Raw genomic sequence first — 15,038 nt, 5'->3', positions numbered from 1 at the left:
TCCAGTAGAAATGATGCAGGTAAACTGCTGTTTTTCTGGAGGGCTGATCTGATGCTCTCTTCCTTTCATTCTGAAGGCTTTCAGGAACTTACCTGCTCAGGAACAGCACATTCAGAGCATCTTAAATGGATATTAAGCTACTTCCAAAAACATATCCAATGCTCTCCCAAAGCAGAACACTTTATACTTTATTTGCTGACCAATAATCAAAGTTGCCACTACCGCTATTTTGTACTCCTCTTTTCTGTACTTAAGCTTTTTGGAAATGACATTACATTCTAGTTGAAACTACTACCAGATGAGTGAAAGTCACAATTTGAATAACAGCTCTCACTCTTGTAAAGGCAAATAGTAATTCCAGTCTGCTGCAACTGTTTGTGAGCAATGGCAGTTTAATATTCATTTTTTTTAGTCATACTCCCCAAATAAGCTGATGCATCAAACTTCATGCAGGATTTGGGTATACATTAGTCACAATCACCCCTCCCCTTTTTTTAAATTAAGGAGCCAATGGTATAAAACAACAATTTACTCTTATTAAGGGAAAGTTAGATATGATAAACTGTTTTTAAATGGCCTTTGAGACTCAACAAGGGAAAATAGCATAGAACACTGACAAAGAATTCTACATTTCTTTTTTTCTCCTGCCTATAGACTAGCAAGGCAAGCCAAACGAAGAACAAATAAAATCTTTTTCTTCTGCTGATCTACATGTTGCTTCTTAATAATGCTTACCTGAGAGCATGAGGAGATATCTTTAAAATTCTTTTCAAACACAACAGATTTGGTGTCTGGACTGATGAGGTTAACTTCAAACCTTCCAACCTGAGAGGGAGAAGAGTAAGTCTAGTTTCTGACTGTCTTGGAGGCACAGCACTGACAGCAACAAAAATGTCAGAATCTAGCCCTTTCTTGTTCACACAGCCTTTCTTTGGCACATCAGCTTACTCAGCTTTTACAAGCTTTTACAATTCTGCCTATATTGAGTAAGAATATTTCAGCAAGCACAATACACTCAGTTGAACAGGAAAGAATTGGAAAGAAAAAGTTGAATTTGAAAGAAAACAGTTTTTCTTCTCCCCCTCCCACCCTTTTTCCCTTCAAGCTGGGATTGTTCAAGATCAGATTTTGGTCCAAAGATCACACTGACAGACAATACTAAAATCTTTAGCAAACAATGTGGCTAAACTAAAAGCTACAATGATTTTTGTTTTTCAAATTATACCATAGGTTAGCTGAGAAACTAAGGTGATACTTCTTGGTTTGTACTAATTCTAGATGAGAAAGAGTAGGTTCTGCAACAAACTATCTTTCAGTTTTCCCAAACTGTTTCTCAAGCCTATGGAACTTATTCCACAGATCTCAGAAAATTTTTCAGCTGAATCCATTATAAGGGACAGTTGTGGTTTTCTGAATGGCAATTCTCACTTCAGTTATCAATCTCCCAAGAGAATAAAAGGCAAGAATGATCTTTAAAACAAATGGAAAGACAAAATCCAGGCATTTAGTCCCCTGTTACTTTAAGGTCCAAGGACTTTTCCTTTTATGGGTCACCTCTTTTACACATCCTTTTGTTTTCTCAAAACAAGCTCCAAAGATGTGAAATACACTTCAGGCAAGAGAAGAAATAAGCATTGAGGTCTGAAGGAAGAAGCCTTCAGTGCAGAGATGTTTGAGTACTCATCTGGGAAAGATAAGACAAATCATCACAAAGGGGCTGGGCAAAACGTAAGGCTGCAAAAATCTTATGTGAAGTTGTCAGTTTCTTTTTAAGTGCACAAAAAAAGAGGGTTTGTTTGCATCGACTCTCTTTTCGAAAGAATACTCACTCTTCTCCAGCCAGGTTCTAGATCTCATCTATACAGGTAATCCAGAACTGCATGTAAAATAATTATTTCTCTAAAAACGCTACTCCTTTAAGTGATTACTCTACAAGTAATTACTTTTCCTTAAAATCTGCCCGAGCTCATGACTTGAGGTGACTTCCTTAAGAAAGTTCAGCTACTTGTGTTGCAGTCGTTTATGAACAGATACATAAATATTTATGAGAAATCATGAAACCATACTGGACCTATATTACTTATATGGCAAAACTTGTCTCAGCTTCAAACTGCACAGGGGAAAAAGATACGGTACAAAACCAACAAGAAATTGCTCCTCCTAGTACACACCTGGAACAACATTGTCCTGTTCTTCTCAGAATCAGAGGGCTGAACATGACTGGGTGCACTTGCATGTCTTCTGCGTGACTGTATTTTCAGGTTTGCGTCATGAACCCTTCTCTGCGTAACTGCAGTGACGCTGCTGCACCGGGAGCGAAACTCTTGTTGCTCATCAAAGCCAGAGTCCTCTAAAATGCTCTCTGGAAAGAAGCCACGAGTGCTGGCCAGGTTGGTCAAGTTGGTCTGGCTGCCGACTGTAAACATTGCAGCATGCCCTGAAGTGTTATCTGGGCTGTCCAGCTCCTCAAATGGGCTATCCAATGAAGAAGCTGGCACGTTTTCTTCACACAGAGGTAAGTCCAAACTTGACTCATTATTGCGCTGCTCGTTTAATAGTTTCAGGCGCTGGCGCTCATGAAGGCTGAATTTCTCTATGCATTCATCAATTAGCGTGGAGGGAGCTTTCTTGTGAGCCACTGTCACCTTTCCACAGTAAAGGACTTCAAATTTTTGAGAGTCATAGAAGGCATCTTCACTATCCTTACTTGGTTTGGCATCTTCTTTTAGTGCGGCTTTGGAGACTTGTCTTATGCTGCTGATGACATCGGGAACCTAAGTGGACAGTGTGAAAGGCCTGTTTAGTAACCGCAAATGAGAGAGCACAGCCAGTGATATGTCAGACATTTATTACAGTAAGTATTTACATTAGCTATTTCTTCAGCAGAGTGCCCCTATCTTCTTGGCTAACAATATAAAACCAGTAAAGTTTAAATTCTGTGCAGCTAATTTATGCAGTGGAAGCAAAGCAAATAATTTTTTTCTGTAATTTGCTTCAGAACATAAGGTTTTAAATTACCAGAAGGCCTACTGACAAATGTTCACATCTTTTTTTTCGTTTGTTTATTTTTACTGAGATTGCCTTTTCTTTTCTGTGGTCCTCTGCCCACATTGGCGTGTTTTACTGATGTATTTTGGATAGGGCCATCACTGTTCTGTTGTGGAAACAGTTTTGGGAAAAAGAGACCAGCAATATCCATCAGTTTCAACTGACAGCTTTGGAATACAGGTAGCAAGAATATGGAAATTTTACTGAAATACCATGTACAATTGCATTAGCTATCATTTATTATCTACTACAAAAACCCTCACCCCATCCACCCTATGACAGTTCACTTTAAGGTCACACTTCCCTGCTGTCTCAGTCATGCAGTTAAGTAGCACACCCAAATCTCCCTTCTCCTCTGTCATTCTTACCCATAGATTCCTGCTACATCCTGTATAGACAAACTGTGCATGTCCAGTAGAAACTCTCAATTTCAGCCCTGTATCACCCAGTCTCAAAGACACATGGTTCCTCCATTTTATCCCTATCACCTTGGGAGGAGTCTGCTTTCAATATCAACATATTTAATACAAACACTCTTTTTTTTGTTTTGGCTTCAATAAAGAAAACAAGGTCTTAGGACTTATCCAACTCTACTGACTGCAGATCAGAGTGATACTAGTTGCACTTTGGACAGTACCTGTTCCTCTTAACCAAACCTCTTTCCACCATGTCTCATTTTCTCTGGAAAGATAATGAAAGGCATCATGTTACATGCACTGGGGAAATTACTAGTGACAATGAGATAAAGAGAGAATATCTATACATTTTCTTTCCAAGAGAAATCGGTTCTCAACATTCACCTAGTCCAATATAATCAATCAACAGCTTTTGCATTCTATACAGCTTCCCACCATATCTATAATATTTGATATCTTTCAAAGAATTTTTCTATTAAAAAAAGATAACTTTGAAGTCACACCTTAATAAATAATCCATGCTCCCAACAGTATCTCTTTCTTTCAGTCACATGATACCAGTTGAAGCCTTGATACCAGCACTTTTGCAAGTCACAGTGGAAAATTACCTCGTCTTAATCCCCATCTCCTATTACACACTCCTCACCCCTTGGGCATTCAGCTCAAATCTGCTTCCAGTTCATTTATTGCAAAATGAAGTTCAATTACCCTAAGGTCTACTGACTATTTGGCTTTTATCCCTATAGATGTCATCATCATCTCAGTTTTCAGTAAGCCTAAAAGTTAAGTCTTGATATGACACCGACACTAGAGGGTAACTATTCTTCACTCATTCTCACTAGCAGGCTGCTTAACCATCACCCAAGGTGTGCTTCCTCCCAGCCATGCCAGCTCAGCTGGACACAAACAATTCTCACTTTATACATGCCTGTTCATATTCCAAGATGCAGCTCTTTTTCCACTGATGGGTCTCTTATTCTTTCTGTGGCCTGTGCTCAGAGAAGCTCTAGAGTTTAAATTTCTTAGTTTTCTATTATAACGACATTGGCAAACTAGCTGTCTAACATTTCCCTTTTAAGAATCCAGAACCTGTTAAAGGGCATTTCACATCTATTTCTATTCAAAATACAGTGAAAAATGATAATTCTATTAAAAATGCATAAATTCTACATACGATCAACTAAACATTGTCAGCTGTTTAACTGGCCATTTGAATTTTTTAAAAAGTGTACTGAGCCTCTTGCTCATCAATTCTAAGAAAAAAGACTGGAAATTCTTAAGTCTTTCTAAAAATACCCACTAGCCTCCTAACACATCCTTCCCTGTCTCTCCTCCTCCAGTAAATCTCCAAATAGCTGGGGATAACACACTACCAATTGTACCACAACAGAAATACCCATCCATTCCCTACTCTGTCAGAGATCTCCACCACAAATATACACACAGAGTTTTAAGTAACTGCATTTCTATTCAGAAAAAAACCACCATCCATACTGCTGTTTATCACTTGGTTTTACTTCTATCTTTTCCAGATTGTGTGTACTCTTCAGACATTCATATTTAAGTCACAATTATTGTTTCAGAATCCCTGTTCCTTGTATAGCTTTTGCATCACAAAGTATTTTCACTTACATGCATACATGGATCCTAGCATTAGAGCAGGGGTTTCAGCTCATACAGTCCGAACAATCCTTATTCCCTGCTTTGTTTAACTGAATTTTTTTACAGGCTACTTAGAGTGCTCCCTCATCAGTATTCACTTTTTTTCTATTTTTTGACCTATACACAGAACTAAAGTGAAAAATCAAGGAGAAAATTTTAAGACCCATTTAATCTCTGTAGTTATGAATACTTCTCCTATATACAGCTGAAGAGGAATATAAGCTAATACAGGGATTTCATAATTGATAACTAATATCTGTCGGACAGCCCAGAACCAGTTCCAGATGCTTGTTGGTTCTTTCTTGAATACTCTAGATGGTGTGAAAAACAGCTTCAAGTATAACATGTAATACAGATACTAACACCGCCTGGCTATTAGTCATACACATGGATTTTGCTGGTCTTTAGTGTACAGGAGTAACTGTATACTGATGACAATGTACCCAAGGATTGACAATGTGCCAGCTTCTACTGTTAGACCTGATTCTCTTCACTTCCAGAGTGACACTTCCTTATCAAGAACAAAGAATTACAGCTATCTGAGATATACCTGATCACATGACAATATTTTCATTTAAAATATTGACTTTGAGCAAAACCCATAACTGCAATCAAGTGGAGTCTAATGAAGAGTTTTCACCTGTATTTTCCTGAAATGCAAGATACAGGAAAAGTTACACTATTATCAGCATAGTAATCATCCCAATATGACTTTTTACATATTTCTTTGGCATGTATCATTGGGGTTTGACATTTTGTTCCTCTGTATATCAAGAAAAGTCAGAAAAGTTTCACCATCGAAGTTGTGTAACTTTTTTGGATTTGGATATTAGCTTATTTGTTAATGGCAAAATTGCAGGGCAAAGTTAGACAATATCATAAGCAGAACAGAGCTTTCAAAATACTGAATTACCTGGATGAAAATGCTTAACTACGTTTAGAAATCAGTTTAGGAATATTAAGAAGACAGACTCCTGAAACAGTCAAAACCTATTAATGTGTTTCCAAAATCTAGTATTTCCCTGCAGCAGTCTCATGAAATTAAGCAGCCAAAGGAGAGAAATGGGACTCTTACTCCTGACACACACAGGGCCATTGCAGATCTTTCTGGACATCTACTACCAGCTTTTTTAGCAGAACAAAATAAAAAGGTTAAATGAGTCATTGCATAGGTTTTCAGCATTCACCTGAACATAAAGAAAATTAAATCCTTAAAATATTTTAGCAATTAATCTATTTAACACAGAGAATTTTTTTGTTATGTCAAGAAGGAAGACTAGATTAGAGGGGGCTAAGTAGTGTATTTTCTGGGTGAGAGAGGCACAATTTCAGCCTGAACAAACCCAGTGGTGCTACTGCTGGAACAATGCAAGAAGACTTAATTCTCCCCTGCTTTGCTTCTCCCAAATCCCATGGTCTAGGGGCCTATCATCGTTTTCCAAATATTGCTGGACAGAAGAGAAAATTACTATGTCCCAAAGGCAGTTGCAGAGAGCTTCCCAGACCAGAAAAGTAGGAGTTGATAGGGCAGTGCTGGGACAGAAGTTCTCAAAAGCAGAAACATAATGTAGGCCACTACTATAGGTTTTATTCATGAAGTTCCCCTAAGCTGTTGAGGAGTAGCAGACTATTATAAGAAGCAGAACAAGGTAGTTATCCCCCACCCAACACGCTTACTCAAATATGTTGGAACAGCACACAAAGCTTTCTCTAATATAATAGTGACCTCATGCTTAAACAGTAACAGGCACACTAAACCTTCTCAGGTATTAATAAATTGAAACCAAACAAAATGGATGTGAGAGCTTCAGATGAGCTTTCTTCCCCTCCAGGATGTTGTCAAGAGCATACATGCCTGTCAGGAGAACGTAGCAGCACGTGTACTTTAAGACTCTTGAAACAGTGCCCAAAAGTAACAACTCAATCTCTGAATAGAGCCAAGAGAACTCAGAGGAGCTGAGATCCTTCTTCAGGGCCTGTACCAAACAACCCCCCCAAATGCTAGAGGTCAAAAAGACAAGGACGGACAGTGGGTACCATAAATACAAAACTAGACCTGTGATACTAGTTCAGCTCCTCAGTGTAAAGAACACTCTAAAACTTGGTTGAGGAGAAAAAACAAACAAAAAACCCTACTACCAAAAAAAAAGAGGCAAGTAATAAGAGCTCCATAATGTCACTAAAGAGGCAATATTTCACTCCAGGGAAATACGATCAATCTAATAAGACTAATTAAAGAAAAAAACCCCACACTTAAGAACGCAAATTAAATTTGTTATTCATATTTGAGTAGCCTAAGACTGTATGAATCACTCTTCATCCAATTAGATCTGATTCAATACATGGCAATTCAACAACTAAAAGTTAGCTGTACTAAAAACAGAGCAGATGGCACTGGGCAAGTTCTGCATCACCTACAATGATAATCACAGCTCTGAATAAACAATGTAAAAAGTAAAGTATGACTGGTGTTACACTGTCACAAACTCTGTTTACTACAGGCAGTATAGTTTTGGTAAGCTGAAACTAATGAGAGCATCAATTCTAGCCAGATAGTCCCCAGTCTCATCTATTTGCACCACACACCTCCCCCTACGACCTTGGTTTGAGACCTTACTGCAGCACATCACCCATTTGGCCAGCTAGTGTAGAATAAAGTCACAGCCCCCAATCCTGGCTAGAAGACAGATATATTAGTACTCTAGACATGCTAATTTCAGCTCTGCAGTTCATGGGCTACATCTCGTTCTATCCCTTGTGACAGACCTGTAACAGGGTCAGTACATAAAGGAGTGCAAACACCTGCCTCGTGCATTAGTAGTACGTTGCCCAAAGGGCACGTGATTAGTACTGCCAAGAACTATTCTACTACATATGAAGACACTTCACTGTGTTCTAAGCAGAATATTGTTTTCACATTGGAAACATCATTTTAACTGATGTAACTAATGCAAGCTCTTTCATCTGACCAAAGTGAGGATTAACACAAAAGAGAGGACTACAGAAAAATAACACCAAATTCTTCTCATGACATTTAAATAGGATTTTGTTACAATTAATTCCAACTTCAACCTCTAAAATCCAAAAAAAATCTTCAGTTAAAAGATGTTTATCATCAATATCTTGAAGTTGCAAAACAAAGAGGCTACTGAACCCACTCATGCATGCTGCAGCACAACACTAGAACAATTTGTCACAACTCTAGAATAGGCAGAGCATCTCCATGGTGACACTTCATGCTTTCTTGAATAGCAGTGACAGAAGTTGAAGCATTCAAAAAAACCCCACAAAAACATTCCCTTTCAATTTACAAGAGCCTCCAATGAACAAAGGTGGGGATCCTCTTTTTTTCTGGAGGGATAACTTTCAAGTGCATCCTTCAGTAACTACTGATCAGTACTTTCAATTTTAATCCAAACTTAGAACTTGAATACTATGAATATTGAGAAGAAGAACAAAATTCACTAGCTGTATATCATTATTTCCACAGCTGGACTGAATTTCACTGTGCAGAGAAGTTGCAGCTCTTCCTAATTTATTTCTAGCTTCCACATGGAAAATTTCAGTCTGGAATTTATTAACAAAGTAAAGCCCCTCTTCATACCACAAGGCTTGTAAACATTAGTATGTCTGTGAAGTACTAATCTAACAAACATGCCTAACAAATCTGGCTACTTAATGATAGCAGTTCTAGCAAGGCAATTATTTTCTCACTCCATCACCACACCAGGTGCATTGTCAGACCTGTTCCATCGTACAGAGAGACGCAAGATGAATGAACTTCACACACGCACCTTAGGAGCAGTCAGTACCTTCTGGTGTGAGATCCAGTTCAGGAGCAGAGGCATGTCCAAGCAGAACTGTCACTGAACGTTAGCGTCATAAACACAAGGACTGAGGAACAGATTCCTGGGATAAGTGAGCGCAGAAAGATCCCTCCTCTCACAAAGGGTTGGCAGCACATTCACAGCATTTCCTCAGGCTCATTTCATGATATCACAGCTCAGCCAGAGCTCCGCACAGTAGCCGTTATTTTTCAAAAGCCAAATATTTCCTGACTTGGGGTTGGAAGCACCCGCACTCCCTTGGATTTGAATAATGCTTCCTACTCATGATCAGGCTGTGTATACTTAAAAAGAAACAAAAGAGAAACAGGATACCATCCAGAAATCAACACCCCGTGCTAATTACTGGAAGTTTGACATCCATCAATTAGAAACCAGCACAATGTGAGAAAAAATTAGGAGCAATTGGACATGACTATCCTTTCAGTTAGTGTTAACTTGCATATCCACAAGATAGGAGAACCCAGCCACAGCAGACACATGAACAGAGACAAAGTAAGCCACATATCACATCCTGCTATGTACCAGGCATTCGATACCAAGGCAAAGTTCTTATCTTACATAAAAACACAGTCCAATGTCAGCCAAAGTACCCAAAGTACAGATATCAGTAACTATTCTCAACTAGAAAGAAGGGTGGGAGAGAGAAAAAACTGTTTTTCTTTAACTGCTGTAAATGTTTTTACTGCCGTACAGTTAGTACAGTGCTGATAATTCATACCTTTTATACTGCTAAAACTACTGCATTCTGCTGCTTCCCACTCTGCTGATAGCTGTCCACTGGACAGTTTTCACCATTAAAAATGCATCTTTCTGATAAAGTGATAAAAGACCAGCTCAGAGTGACTCAACTTATGCAGTCACACAAGAAATTTGTTGACTTTATTTATGCTAGAGATATTCAGAAACTAGAACAGAAGAATTTGTCTCCATCAGCTGACTTTGCTGAAGGAATATCATCTTCTGTTTTACAAAAATAAGGAGGATTCATAGCCAAGAGAAATGCTATCACGAAAGGAAAAGAATAACAGACAAATTACTAAGCACTTCTATAATCCATCTGCACTTAGTGTACAGTCTAAAAATAAAGTTTAGAAAACACAAAGTCAGGTTCTCAGCAGGCAATAATAAGCATCTGCCACCAACTCCAATTCATTCTGCTGCATGTCTGGGCTAACACAACACAAGCCCAGTAGCAGGAAAGCTGGAACACAGAGGCTGGCAAAGAAAGATTCAGTGAAAGCAGATTTTGGAGCTTCAAGCTGACTGTCACCCCTGGCAGCTAGTGCTTTCACATTTCTGCTATTCCCTACAGGTTCATGAGTGTAGCCAAAGCTTACAGCATCAGAAAACACACGGGGAACATCCATTAAAGGACTGCATATAGTAAAGTTCAGCTTTCAGGAGACAGTCTTCCTTCTATTTGCCTGGCCTATTTTTTCCAGGTGACTGGTCAGGACCCAGTTGGTTTTGTTTCTGAAGAACTGCTACAGGGCAATGCATGTATTTTACTCTGACATTCAACCTCAGACCATATATTGGTGAGATCACACACTCCTGCTGAAGGCAAAGCTGAAGACCACCACCAAACCACCCTAAAGAGAGATATATTTTTAGATAGGTAAGCTAAAATACAATAAAATTCACTTTTCAAAGTAATTCTTATTCAAGATCAGCGCAAGAGTTACTTACTCTATTTAGTTTTGATAGTCAACAAACAGCAAAAAGTACCACAGTTGCATGGTTTTTGCTTAGCAAACCATCACATTACCTAATTTGCTACTGGAAGTTTGTGGATCACCTAACACGTTCTGTGTGCTACACACGCACACAAGATACTGCTTTGTCAAGTATCCAAATTCAAATAAGTAGTATAATGATAGAAAGTGGATCAAGTTACTTAAGAGGAAAGAATGTCTAAGAGTTACAAGACTGTTTTAGATGCCTGAGCAGACAATCGATCCCTTTTTTTATACATCTATGCAAGCACTCTACAGTGGGGTATCAAAGAACTTCAATGATGGAGTGACAGCACAGCCCAACAGGAGCGTTGCTTTAAGCAAGGAAGGTTCTTGCATTCAATATTTTGCTCCTATGTTTAGGCCAGCCATCAGGCTGACGCTTTTCCACCTTTCAGATACAGCTCCTATTCACTTTGCTTGAATACTCTGCAACCCATAGAAGTGTCAGTACAGAGGTCTCATGACGATCCTTATGCTCTTTGAATATGTAGATTAGTAAACCTCAATTCACCTACCAATTTTATACTTACAGCATATGCAAGTTTGTTTCCAAGCTTGGGACATAACTCCCACTAAAAGATTTAGCAAAGTACAGCTTGCTTGTAACATCATTTCTTCTTTCAAACTGCTTTAATCCCAGTTTTTCCAAACAATAAAAGCACAAATTCAGATCTAAACTAGGAATTTTCTCCTGAAAACTGCATTTTAACTTAATTTTGCAGTTAATTTTCTAGTAAGGGGTTTGTTAAAGATGTTTTTAAGAATTCCATCATGTTTAACACATATCCTATTTTTAAAAGGGCTTGCCTGAGAAGATAAGGCTGTCACGTGGACAGTCTCAAACAATTAATACATTCTCTGCATTCATTTCCTTTTAGGGGGAAAAAAAAAAGTTGGGAGAGCTCATTGAAGTATTTTGCCCATTTATGGCCATTATCCACTTCTCAAATACAGATCAGAAGACCATGAACTTCATTTTAACAGATTTAAAATGCTAAGACTGAAATAAATGCTCTATGCACCATATTTAAGAAAGTGGCAATTTTTTATTCAGCAGTTTCAGGTAAAAGTTCTCAAGATTTTAATTTAAAAATATTAACTAACATTTTGATTTACTATGAAATGAACACATTTTGGAAAGTCTAATTTAAAAATATTAACTAACATTTTGATTTACTATGAAATGAACACGTTTTGGAAAGTCTGTTTTTCCCTAGTCAAGAGATCAAGGTTTCAAGACTCCTATATGGCAGATCATGACAACTCCTAAAGTGAGTATCAACCCAGGTTTGGTTGAAATACACCATGATATCCATGGATGACACCACTTTTAGAACTCATTTGCAACAATAACCACCTTCTTCTGCTATTACTGAAGGAGAAGACGGTAAGTGGTTAGTAATTCAGCACTGTCACCAGGAGATGGGAAAAATTACAGACTGTTCAGTCTAAGAGATCTAGCAGGTGACTATATACTTGGTCCAAAAAAAGTCAGTCACTGAAATAACTTCTAACCCCCTTAATGAGGTTAGAAGTTCCTCAATGACATGCAACTAAGGAGTTAGGTCTTTTCCTATTTGATGTGTTCCCATAAACTCTCAATCGCAGTATTGAGAAGTTTCAGACTACAAACTGTCCTTAAAAAAGGTTCTGCTTACAGAGAGGTGGATACCAAAACCAGTGTTGAACAGCAGGTGATACTGCAGCAGAGACAGAAAAAATGTTACTACTGGGTTCAAGGCTCCTTCTCTCAAAACAACACTCGCTACAAAACCATGAAAGACAAATGCACATGATTTATCAGACAGTGTGCACGGAGTACAAAGAAAATGGACTGCAACCTAATAGCATTTTAGAAGCTTCTCCATACCTGCCAAGTAATGTTCACTAGTTTTCTAGTACTTTGGAAATACACACTTGTACATGTTCCAGCTGGTCTAGTAATCTCACAGTTCACAGGAGCAACTTGCAACTGTCTCAAAGGCCTAAACAATTAATAATACAATTCACTTTTCCCGGCCAGTAAAAAACCCTAGCATAAACATGGCAAGAGAGGATTTCAAAGGCGTACTCATTCACATGCTGAATTCCCAACTGCTTTGAAACGAGGTGCTGGGCAGAGCAGGGAACTTCCACTTAACTAGACTTCCACCAGCACTGAAGTCTTGAATCACCACTTTGCCTGGGAGTCAGAGGAATAATGAATATCATGTCTGAAGGCAGAGTTAGCACAGCTCAAAACACCAAGCACTACTCTCACTGGGAGTCACATAAGTCTAATCTTTTCAATCACTAACTGTTTAAAATGCTATGATTTCATCAGCTGCTCATGGTAGCTGTGAAAAGAATTAAATCATTAGATAGCTACGGTGTTCAAAAGTAAATCCACATAGACACAGCTGAATGGGCAAGTATTTCAAATTTAATAGCTGAAAGTAAATAAGTACATGGTCCTCTTTTTCACACGAAGAAATTCCAAAAGAGCTACAGACTTGCTGTAACTACTACTAATAATAAAACAAAAAAAACCCCAACCCACAAGACCTAGGGACAACAAAAACAGAAATGCTCTCCCAGAAAGCTTTGAGATAAATGAGTCAATGAAGTAAACACACAGTAAGGTCTTCTCAGAGATACAACTTCATAAGACAACACCAATAGTGACACCAATAGTGAAGTGACACCATATATGAAGAGTAAGCTAAGAGTTCTTTACACATATTCCCAAAAAGCCTGTGAGAGCATTTTGTTTTGGTTATGAATATGGGTCCTATAGTCATCATGGCTAGGCTTCGCAAATGAAGAAAGGGAGCATATAAGCACTTAATTACTGTGTAAGTAAGCAAACACGTAGATGATGAATACAGAGTCAAGATGCATGGGAAGGAGTTGTTTCTGAGAGTACATGGGGAGGCTCTGCTCATTTTTTTAGGCAACATTTTCATATATATCAGGTATGCACTTGGAGCAGGTGAACGCCCAAAAGAGGCTGTGACCCTGTGGGAAGCCCGTGGTGGAGCAGTTCCTGGCAGGGTCTGTAGACCCATGGAAAACAGAGCCCATGCTGGAGCAGGTTTGCTGGCAGGACTTCAGCAAAGGACCCATGCTGGAGCAGTCAGTTCCTGAAGGACTGCCCCCTGCAGCAGGGGCCCACATTGGAGCAGTTTGTGAAGAACCACAGCCTGTGGAAAAGGCTCACGTAGAAAATGTTTATGGAGGGCTGTGTCCTGTGTAAGGGACCTCACACTGGACCAGAAGAGTGTGAGAAGTCCTGCCCCTGAGGTGGAAGGAGTGGTATACGTAATGTGTGACCACAACCCCCATTCCCTGTCCCCCTGCGCTGCTGAGGGGGAAGGAGGTAGAGAAAATTGGGAGTAAATTAAGACCAAGAAGAAGGGGAGTGGAGGAGAAAGTATTTTCAGATTTGGGTTTATTTCTCATTATCCTATTTTGATTTGACTGGTAATAAATTAAACTGATTTCCCCAAGTCAAGTCTGTTTTGCCCCATGATGGTAATTGCTGAGTGACCTCTCCTGTCCTTACCTCAGCTCATGAGCCTTTTGTCATATTTTCTCACCCCTGTCCAGCTGCAGAGGGGTATATAAAGGAGAAGGGCAGCAGAGTCCTAATGTCTAGGGCTTGGCAAAAGTATGCTTAGATATAACATGGCAAATCCCATCATGTAGCTCCCGTCTGGCATGGAAATTAAACTCCCATTTATGGACTGATGGGCAAGGGTTAGGGATGAGAAGGGAAGAGTGATTTTACCACTGACACAACAGTGTTCTCATGACAGTTAAATAAGTCATTTGAAAGGATAATATAAATCTCATTCACTTCAGCTTACCACAGGAGTTTCCTAAATACTTTCACCTAAGGTATTACTAGTCATGCTTAGCTGCAATCAAAGAGACAGCTTCAAGTAACTTCAAGTTCCAGAAGTAAGTATGTGAGTTGTTCTTCTTCATAAAAGATGACGGACTTCTCTGGACTAAGGAACTTAAAACTCAGTTTACTCATAATTTTGTCATTCTACAGCTGAAGTTATCTTTACTTCCAATACCCCAGATTATGAAATATTTCTCCTTGCAACTGAAGATTGGTTTGCTGATGAGAGTTAGCAGTGAACATGTAACTATTACAGGAAATAGGAAAATAAGCTCCCCTGAGGAGTGGACTTCATTCCTCTTGCCCATCAACTCTCCCTCCCCTGGGGTGGCTTAGTTGATCTGGGAATTATCTATGTTGGGAATTTATTCTTGGTCATGTCTGGATGTCCTGTTCTCACTGAAGTCAAGGCTGAAACTTGTTTTGCAAAGCCAGT

General features: G+C 39.0%; 1 protein-coding gene and 1 long non-coding RNA gene across 5 annotated transcripts in view; one reads left to right on the top strand and one right to left on the bottom strand.

Moving 5' to 3' along the window:
- The window catches only part of TBC1D4 (TBC1 domain family member 4), a 556,453-nt gene that overhangs the window by 498,841 nt on the left and 42,574 nt on the right, over positions 1-15,038 (bottom strand). For 3 of the 4 annotated variants that reach the window (XR_007903340.1, XM_051780401.1, XM_051780402.1), the window contains exons 2-3: positions 2,172-2,774; positions 736-825 (exon numbers count right to left, since the gene is read on the bottom strand). Coding sequence is in view for 3 of the 4 variants with exons in the window: in XM_051780401.1 (XP_051636361.1) it covers positions 736-825; positions 2,172-2,774 (693 nt within the window). In the remaining variant the exon portion in view is untranslated. Of the gene's footprint in view, positions 1-735; positions 826-2,171; positions 2,775-8,920; positions 9,479-15,038 lie in introns of those variants that run through there. The other variant, XM_051780404.1, reaches the window with a different exon arrangement.
- LOC127467929 (uncharacterized) lies at positions 2,770-11,790 on the top strand. The gene is made up of 3 exons (XR_007903355.1): positions 2,770-2,854; positions 10,417-10,592; positions 11,592-11,790. It is a non-coding gene; the product is annotated as an uncharacterized LOC127467929 (long non-coding RNA).

This window comes from Manacus candei, unplaced genomic scaffold (assembly GCF_025592945.1).
Source record: "Manacus candei isolate 608988 ecotype Guabito, Panama unplaced genomic scaffold, ASM2559294v1 h1tg000014l, whole genome shotgun sequence".
In the NCBI taxonomy this organism is placed as follows: Eukaryota; Metazoa; Chordata; class Aves; order Passeriformes; family Pipridae; genus Manacus; species Manacus candei.
This window is presented reverse-complemented; position numbering and strand designations above follow the sequence as displayed.